At 38.9% G+C, this 9,923-nt stretch overlaps 2 protein-coding genes across 2 annotated transcripts; one reads left to right on the top strand and one right to left on the bottom strand.

The window, feature by feature from the left end:
* Positions 1 to 705: 705 nt before the first annotated feature.
* On the bottom strand, positions 706 to 5,035 carry LOC145908655 (cytochrome P450 2B19-like). The gene is made up of 9 exons (XM_082995974.1): positions 4,708 to 5,035; positions 4,252 to 4,394; positions 3,904 to 4,006; positions 3,739 to 3,848; positions 3,355 to 3,476; positions 3,071 to 3,192; positions 2,286 to 2,430; positions 1,825 to 1,988; positions 706 to 1,383 (listed from the first exon to the last, which is right to left on the bottom strand). Exons 1-9 carry the CDS (start codon positions 5,008 to 5,010, stop codon positions 1,063 to 1,065), a joined length of 1,533 nt encoding a protein of 510 aa, XP_082852100.1. The 5' UTR covers positions 5,011 to 5,035; the 3' UTR covers positions 706 to 1,062.
* A 579-nt stretch (positions 5,036 to 5,614) lies between these two features.
* Positions 5,615 to 9,576, top strand: LOC145908604 (alpha-(1,6)-fucosyltransferase-like). The gene is made up of 7 exons (XM_082995912.1): positions 5,615 to 5,773; positions 6,096 to 6,231; positions 6,775 to 7,018; positions 7,154 to 7,409; positions 7,673 to 7,837; positions 7,918 to 8,068; positions 8,679 to 9,576. The coding sequence occupies exons 1-7, from the start codon at positions 5,685 to 5,687 to the stop codon at positions 8,982 to 8,984; spliced, it is 1,347 nt and encodes a 448-aa protein (XP_082852038.1). The 5' UTR covers positions 5,615 to 5,684; the 3' UTR covers positions 8,985 to 9,576.
* Positions 9,577 to 9,923: the final 347 nt, after the last annotated feature.

Genomic DNA, 9,923 nt, shown 5'->3' with positions numbered 1-9,923 from the left:
TCATAAAATCACAAATGATTGGGCACTTAAACGATTAATTTTTCCACAAATACAGCCTGATTTTTTTGCTCCATTTTCAACATAATTTTCAGCAGCACCCACCAGCAAGTTACTACCTAATTGGAATAGCCCAAAACCCCACTAAAACTGTCCCAAACACCCTAAAATTCGCCATGACAACAGCACGCACATGTGCGCTCATTCAACCGTAAATTTAACTTAATTGCGTCACTGCTTTGCTTGGTGATGCATGACTTTGCATTGTGACACAAGTCTACACGGTGGGTATTTCCCAGCACCAGAACTAATTTTCATAGAAATACCAACATGCGTCCTTCAATGCCGATACATCCTTTTTGCCACTACGACTTTTTAACGTATAAACCTCCCTTGGGCGCCGTATATTTTATAATATTTTTAGTTTTTTATCGTGCAAAGTGCATTAAATTTGTTTTTTACACTTTGTTTTTTGTCACTACCACAAGCAACTCTGTTCGGTTTCTAATCTTAACAATTGCGTTTTTTCAACTCCCCGCCTTTTTATACTGATCGCTTCACCGTACCACTTTCGCCTTCATTTTACACCAAAAATGATTGTAGAAAACAATCGAAACGTATGCAGCATGAAGTTCTCTGCCATTGTATTGGCTATCTTGTTCGTATTAAAGATATATAAAACCGTCAGTTATCTTCCTAAGAAATAAATACAAATGTTGTGGATATGTCTAAAACAAACCGCTTCCTTGTACTACTTGATACACAATCGAAAAAAGCTTGGAATATTTTATAGTCATAAAGCGAAACCGCAGTCGTGTTTTGACAATTAGGTAATGACCCGTAAATGCATGCTTGTATCGGAGATAATTATATCAAAATATCCCTTTTGTGGGTATTACACACAATGGAAAATTACTTTTAATGTTTTAAGAGAAATCCTAAACCGTAATTGACCCAAGAAATTTTGCAAGTCGTTCTATGCATATGGGCGCTAATTATGCTGATAAAGGTTTAATTATGACTTTACTGCGCAAAATCAAGCAACAAACCATGCTCTGACAACAGTCATGCAGAACTCCTGCAAGTCAACACAATTTCGCACTCTTTAATGCTCACACTGGCTGACAGATGGCATTCATCAATATTTGGTGGACGGTTGTTGGCCGAACTAATGGAAAAACTCTGCAGGAGTCGCACAAGGAATATGTAAACTTCGTTCCTCGCTAAACTCTCTCCGAGGCAAAACCGGGCGCCGACGGAAAAAGGAATAATCTTTGAGGAAGGAACGAACCTTCCGTCCCCGTCGATATGCCTATGAGGGTTGAACACTTCGGGATCTGGCCATGTTGCAGGGTCCATGTGAACACCCAAGAGGTTTGGGATTACCTAGAATGAGGGAAACAAGGGGCATGGTTTTAAATTATAGTAGCCTATGAATGTGCCGACCAAACATGCTATATTACCGAGTAATTTTTGGAAAACTTATGTAAATTTTAGCACTGTAATAACGTCTACATGCATGATCTTTGGATGTTGCAAGAGCAAGATCTTGCAGAAACTGCTCATGCAACACAGCTTCCGACTATCTTTGGTAGCACTATCTATGGTAGCATAGTTTAAATAGGCGTTGTGTTGATATCATTGCTTTGTACATTGTAAGTTGCCACATGCATACGACCTCGCGACATGTTTTTGCCTGAACCGGTGCTACAAAATAAGGAGTCATTTTTTATGTCCAAATGCTTGAGTATAAAAAGGTGAAAGCTTCTGTTACTCCAAAATGTGAAACGCGTTATAACTGGGTCTTTGTCCAGAGAAACGTTTTACCTCTGTACCCTTCGGAATTTCATATCCCATCAGTTGTGTTTCGTTTGTAGTCATGTGGGGCAGACCGAGAGGACCAAGGGTTTTGTATCTCATCATTTCTTGAATAAAGGCGCAAGTCACAGGTGTTTTGTTGCGCAAGGACATGGTTGGCCTTCCGGCGGTGCCTGTAATCGGTTTGAATATTAGGAATATCTAAAATATGGCATTACGATGCATACAAGCCGTGTGGCGATTAAGGTATACCGTTTAAATGCAGAAGTACACTGCTTTGCAATAATTTAAAGTTCAAAACGAAATTTCGGAAATTCTGTCATTTATACTATACTGGCTACAGAATGTGAATTTTTACTTCAAATAGAAAAAAAACGCTTCTGGTATTGCGAAATTCAAATCAAAAAATAGAAAAAAAAATAAATCAAAAAATAAATTAAAAGCAGAACAGAAAACGCATTAACACAGACCGATTGCTTCGTCAATTTCCGACTGGATGATCTTGTAATATTGTGGATAGTTTAGAAGCAGAGCAACACACCAAGTGATGGATGAACTTGACGTCTCGGTTCCGGCCGCAAACATATCTCGACAGCAAGCTCGAAGCTGCTGATCCTGTAAATGGACGTAATGGTCGCTTTTATATATGCAAAAACCAATAAAGTGATATTCGCCATTTAAATCCATGAACTTTAGTTTAAAAATAACTGCCTTAACGATATTTAAGCGAAGTACAAAACCCTGCTTTTGCTACCACACAGAATTAATTTAACGAAACGTTCGTACATTTATAATGTTTCTGTTGCTGCCAGGCATATTGTAATTTATAGTCTGCTCTTCTGGCACAATAATATATAATTCATACATTTGTTGGGTCAGCAGTATACTTTGTGTGACATGCCTTTCACATTAAATTCTTTTCAAGTGTCCAAATTTGCATATTACTGTGTGATAAGAGGTCCGATATAAACGTGAAGGTCGTTAAGATGTGCGCTTCCCGTCTGACAAGTTGGGCGCTTGGAGTGCAACTTGACTATGCCCACAGCTCCCAATATAGCTGAATCGGAGTAGTGACTCAATGAGTACAAGACTTTAAATTTTTTTGAGAATGTTTTTTACAGCTTGTGATACCACCACAACTTTATAAGTCGGAATATTTAGAAATATCCTGCATACTTGCACGTATGTCCGTTTAGCATCACAGGCGAGTTGAGAATATTGATGAACATAGAATTTACTGTGTAAATGGACTCACCGTAAATGACTGGCCAATATCACGTCCATATTTCTTTTCATAGAGAAACGCGTCAATAAAGTCGTCAATATTGTTTGGATTGAAGTTCCTTTTGTGTTCATCAATAAACTTTTGCATGTAACCTATAATAAATACGTTGAATATGCGGTCTGTTCTTGGAACATATGGTTAATATTTTATGCCCGCATTATCTTAGCAGTTGGTAACTTTTGTCTGGTATTAAAGATATGTACAATTTCTCAGCCAATACGTGCTCTTTTACGAAATTTTAATGAGAGGTTTACTTAAAATCGTTTTTTGATGGTTGTCAAATCTTCTCAATGCTCCAGAAAATGGTGGAATTTTCCCCAAACATCCGTACAAACTTATCAACGCAAGTTTGGTAGCATCTTCAGGTTGTGAAACTCTGTGTTTAAAGGAATCGATGTTACTCAAATGTTTTGGTACACCAACCAGTTAAGCCAAAGTTGCTACATCAGTAATTGCTGGTGCACTGTTTTGGCATTCTGGCCTTTAAAAAACTTCATTTTTTTCTCAATCCTAAGCAGTCTGTCCAAAACAGTGCACCAGCCATCACTAAGGTTATAGGCCTGAGACTGACCCGGCGTTTTAAAGAGATTAAGTTACAACAAGTCTATTTGCTATTAGTAAATAGAACAGATACGTACAGGTTCCTTACTGCGCCTAGCAGTTCGTCATAATCCGGATCGCCGTATTCGTATCGTTTCCCAAGGGCAACTTGAGATATGATGTTCGAAGTCAGCCAATAAGAGTATTTCTATTTGCAGGTGCAATTAAAGTATAAGTTGTCAGTTTGATATTCTTTTACACACCTTCAAGTCAATAGGTTCTCCTTCGAAAGATTTTAGATATTCAAGAAACTGGTCTGCCTCTGTGTTCAGTAAATCATCCATGGATCGTTTCCCCACACCCTTTCTTTAAATCGCAAATATCAATCGTATTTAGACAATAATTGAACATTTGGGCGGTAAATCAGAGTGGCTTTAGTATTAGATTAACATGCACATGTGCTTTAAACAGTATTGCCGTATGTATACTTACGATGCTTAAATGTTCGATCCAAATACATGACTTCTCCTTATTTTAGTCCAATTGTATCATTGCTACATATTTCTAACGATTTAAAAAAAATAAGTTTGAAAGCTTAATAACACTCTCACCCTCTTAAAAACTTTAGACCGAAGTGCTTTTGAGCTTTAAAATCGTCGTCATATTTCTTCGTGGCTATACCGTCGTAGCCAGTGGAGCGGAACAATTCCATCCACGGCCGATCAGAATAAGAAGAACTTTGTTTGACGAACGCCTGTTGAAGTGTAATGAATGTAAACATGGAGGAAACGTTGACGTTGTATGGTGTACAGGGGCGCACGTCATACAACATACTTTGAGGTTGCTGCACGCCTGTATCACTTAGATTTCGAAATGTACATTGGTGTAATATCAAACTACTTGACTTATACCTGGCCCTAGTTAAAATACCTACAATATTACATTACCATCCGCTATACATTCTAGTACAAGTTTCTTATTGCAAATCACCGCTTGATACCAACATCCTTGGTGTTACACCAAAACATTATTCATGTAAAGTAAACCAAGTTGCACCTGAAACCCACCTGATTGACTGCATCAATCGTATTCAATACGACGACGTCGTTTGAACCCATTCTAACTGACATGACTGGGCCATAATGCTGTAGACTCCATTTTTTCAAAGTTTCCGCAGGATTCGCGCCCAAAAAAGGCGTAATGCCTAAAAATGGCACGCCTCTTGGTCCAGGAGGAAAGGAAGCACTTGGTCTTTTCCACCAATACACAAATAGGAGGCAAAAGGTAGCGACTAACAGACTACACGCCGCATTGCAGCTGAGAAAAGCAATAGGCAGCATAGCGTATAGGAGCAAAACGTAAGGGGACATTGGACTCGAGGCTAAACAGGATGCGGTAATGCGAGACGAAGGAAAAAAGGGAAGTCATCGTAAAATGACGGATCACGCCGAAGTATTAATTCAGCATTGTGCTAGACGCGCCAGTTTGGAAAATTTCAGTACAATATGAAATGTGATGTAGATGTTATAAGGGCAAAGATTTTAATGTTGATAATGTAATACAAGCATAATCATATGCCAAGGCTTTGGCTTTGTTTGTGTACTTGCATATAAGTAATTAACCTAAAACGCGTTGCTAGGCGCCGATGTTTGCCAGTTCTAAGTTGAGTCATCTAAAACTTTGCAACCAACAGCACGAGTATTTTAGCTTTTCTGGCTATGTATAGTTTGTGATAGTGAAGCTGGCATTATGTACAGTCTTAGCGAGAACAGTCCAGAGCGCACCATGTATCATTTCCCTATCTGTTACTTTCACTTCAAGAAAATTCTCGGAAATTTCAAAAGCCCTTGAACAGTGTCATCTTGTTTCCTGTAGGTAAATGTGCTTAATCATACTTGATAATTGTTGCATTAAATCAATTGAATAACGCTAGATTCAAAAAATTGTAAAACTTATGTTGCAAAGGCTGTGTATTTAAGCTTTTGTGTTACCGTAAAGCCCGGGCTTTTGTGTTGTCTGAAGGACGAAATTACACTAGTACTTGATGGCGGTACGAAGTGAAAGGTATCTGCTGAAATCTTACTTTATTCTTCTTGGATTGGCCACAGTTACCATCTTGGGATTATATGCCCGGTAGGTGTATGGTGGGTAATATATATAATGTAGAAGTAATGCCATGCTTTCGCATAGCAAGGCAGGATCGCCCCACTGCGCAGGCCCTTTATATTTGGCGATCACAGCTCTCGTATTCTGATCACAAGGTTCACAGGCTTCGCAGCCAAGGCATTGATCTCGCTCCGACTTGTCGGGAAAAGTGGCTGATCCAGCTTGATGGCTGCAATGCCTTGGCTGCGAAGCCTGTGAACCTTATATATATATAATGTATTGATGAAATTTTTGAATTTGGTTCAACTCACTTTGATCAGAAATTACTTGCCGGCTAATAATCTTTCAGGATGCATAAGGAAGAAAAATGGGCTCAGGGGATACATTTGGAAAAAACAAAGCTGAACCGCGTTAGCACAACAGGCGATATATCACAGCTTACACAATTGCGTCGTGCTGTTCAACGCCAACTTGATCGACTGCAGGTATAAATGTGGGTGTCGTTTGTTCAATAATTGAAAATCTAGCGCCATACAGACAGTGGTGATTTTCTTTGCAAGATTGGTCAAGAGTTATTTCGGATTTCCAAACCGTAGCGTGTTACCTGTCAAGCGTATCGACGGAAAGCCAGTCAAACAAAGTTAACATGCCACATAATTTAAACATAAACGCAGGTGTTTCAGCGATATGCCGCAAAAGCTAGCGCGTGTTATATACTGTGCTATAACGTCTTTTTGTAATAAATATGGCACGTTATGGCCAAATTGATTATACCTATCCAAATATGAGTGTGCACCTGTCGATATGAGTGTTTCAACACACTTTTCCTATACAGAACTATATCTGTTACAATGTCTTGTTTTCGTATAGCTGCAGATTGCAATCTTTTATATTGTGAAGACAATTGTTTCGCTTTTGAAAGATGTTGCGAAGGAAAATAAATCCGCATGGTCAATTAAATAAGCCTTTGTTCGATACTCGTTCAGTGAATGCCACAAAATAATTACTGTTTATAATTAATTTACCAGAACCCAAGCAACTGTTCGACAACTCGAAAACTGCTGTGCAAAATTGAACACGGTTGTGGAATTGGTTGCAAACTCCATCATATCTCAACATGCTTTCTTCTGGCTACCGGAACCAATAGAACACTAATAGTTAGTATGGAGCTGGGTAGGTTTCGCTCTGCTAAAATAACAGACGCCTATTTGCCACTCACTGAAACGTGCCAATGGTCAGAAACGGAATACAAAGAAGCAGCTACAATTAAAGGTGAATTTATGGTGGATTAACAACATAACTGACAAGTTGATAGACTTGAGATATACGAAACACATGTTGAATTTTCAACGTGGGTGATGTATTTTTAGAAGGTTTGCGCATTTGCATTAAACTATGTTGTCTTAGGAGATGGAGTTTCCGAGACAACCTCCGAAAAACGAGTGGTTAAAAAACGTATAACAGGTTGGGTGAAAGCTATATCTGACTTTGCCCCGAACACTTATCCTGAAAGCTTGAAAAACAAACTCGAACCAAATTGCGACGATCCCCATATTTGGTGGATCGGACAACTTGATCTCTATATTACACGGATGCAACCGAATTTTGTTGAAGAACTGAATAAAATTCAAAATCAACTTGGATTTATTCATCCTATAGTCGGGTGAGGCTTAGAAGTTGGAGAGTTCCAGTGTTTGCAGTGTTTGGAATATTAACCGGTACTTTTTCAGATATTGTACTACCATTAAAATGATGTAATAAGGCTTGTTAAATCCCATTTATTTCGTTATAACATGAAGATCCTACTAAAAAGCCTTCATTTGCACTTCACAAAACTACCGACAGCGTATGTCCACAGCTAAAGGCCGATTTACAATTTTTTTAAGAAAAGCCCCATTATAGACAGCGGCTTTTTGACATATGCAGGATTCATGTCAGACGAACGGACAAGTTACTTGAAGAGGCCGGTCGCCATGAGATTGAAGAGTACATGGTTCATGTTGCAAGATGGTTCGAAGAACGAAAAATTACGGAAAGGCGCGTGTTTATTGCTACAGATGACCCCAGCGTACACGAGGAAGCGAGAAACAAGTATATAGTGCATGACTGTGGTGGTGTTTTGTCATGGCGTCTGATTTTGACAACTTAGTTCATACGGAACGCCTATACAGGTACCCGTCGTACAGCTTCATCACTAACGATAACAATTCAGTAAATGCTCAGATGGACCATCGAAAGTACGATGAGGGTTTCTGGGGAATTGTGAAGGACATTGCTCTGCTTGGAAAATGCGACTTTGTCGTGTGCACATTCTCGTCAAACGTAAGTACTGTGAGCAATGTTAAGGCAGCGTTCGACTCGCAACTAGGCACTGTTATATGTACTGCAAAACTTTACAGCAAATTCCAGACGTAAATAGTTTCTATATGGTGTAATAGCACTTTTATAGTAGTGCTACCCGGGCGCCACCTACTGATAAACAAAACAACAAAACAATATAAATAACAGGTTTCATTTTGCTATTTTCTCCGTAGAAAGCATGTTACATTTGTTAATATTAACAACTTGCTAATAAGAGGCTCTCACTTTCAAAGGTTTTTTCACTGTTCCTCCTTAATGTAATGCAAAGTTTTTCGTATCACTTGTAAGTCTTTTTACATTATCAATAAGCAAGTTAAATGATCTGGCAAAAACAATACGACTGTAGGGCCACGATGTTATAGTTAGGTTCTCCACGAGATATGCCGTATGTTTCATATTGGCTGATCCAGCTAGGCTGCAATGCCTGAGCTGCGAAGCTTGTAAACTAATGATCTCAATACGATAGTTGTGATCGCCAAGTAAGGATCTGCGCAGGGGGACGATCTTGCCAATCATGCCATTGCATTATTGCGTTATCTTTCATATTGTATTATTCCTAAAACCAACGCAGATCGGGCGATTGACACACGAAACTTTGCTGGCTAAGAGCAACGAGAAACATACGACAGCTAAGTCGGTGGATTTCGGTTGGTTCTTCTACGGACAAGTGGGGATAGATAACCACGCTATTGAAGATCACAATTCAACAGAACCAGGACAACTTCAGTTTCGTACCGGGGATATTATTACAGGGGCCAAGTGTAAAGAAACTTGCACTGGGAAAAACAAGCGGACAGGTCGTACAGGCAGGTATCCTGAGACTAAGGTGAAGAAAGTTGCACGCCCTGTGTCCTACGTCGGAATGAGGAATGTATGAGGAATGGAAATTGATTCAAGTTTCTCAAAAAAAATCCCAAGAAAGAGTGCATCAGGTGGTGCAGTTTGTTTGAGCCGCTGTTCACTTTATTGTTTCGTTGTGGTGTGACACTGACAAATGATTTGTAAAACTGCACACATTTTCTGATGGAAAAGCTACCGCACTGTGTTTTTTCAGTCAAATTGTTCAAATTTTGTCGATATAATTACGTCAAATGAGATGCGGGCAAGAGTAAACTGAATCCTCAGTTTGACAGTGGTACCAGGAGCAGGAAACTGTTACCTCAGACAACTGAATTTTCAAGTTCATATATTGCTTTGTTGCATTGATTATATGATTTATGATGATTAAGATATCTGTTGTTATATGAGGTAGGCCTACAGCAACAAATAATTTGAAAATTTTCTTTGTTTTTTTTGTGTTTCTGTTGTGTAATTTTGCAACAGATCATGGCTCGTTCGAGGATACAAGGAATGTACAAAACGTACGTGGTAATCTATGTCATTTAATATATCGCAGATAATTTCCGTACAGCACCGATACCTTGGTACATTTTAGTGACACGATAAACGCAACAATGATTAAAATGGTATTACCGTATCAATAGTCCAAAAATTGTTCCTCTAAAATTTAATTTAAAAGTTATACTTCGAGCTTCGTGTTTTTCTAGGCGAATTTTTAGTGATAGGAAGCTGATAAAAGTAACCACGCAAGATGTCGCTACTGATTAAAGAAGGAACTTGCCGTAATTGGACACATAGGTGCAGGTGCCTCACAAACATGGTAGCTGTAACTTGGTCCAATGCTGTTGCAAAAAAAACTAGTTTTTAATACGAGTGTGATGACAACTTTGAAACGATGGGTTGTTAGGAGAGTTCGTATGTCCATTCAGGCTACCAGGTTATTGGCGCTCACAACAAACATGTAAAGTTAATCATG

Source organism: Ascidia mentula, chromosome 7 (assembly GCF_947561715.1).
Source record: "Ascidia mentula chromosome 7, kaAscMent1.1, whole genome shotgun sequence".
NCBI classification, from domain to species: domain Eukaryota; kingdom Metazoa; phylum Chordata; class Ascidiacea; order Phlebobranchia; family Ascidiidae; genus Ascidia; species Ascidia mentula.
This window is presented reverse-complemented; position numbering and strand designations above follow the sequence as displayed.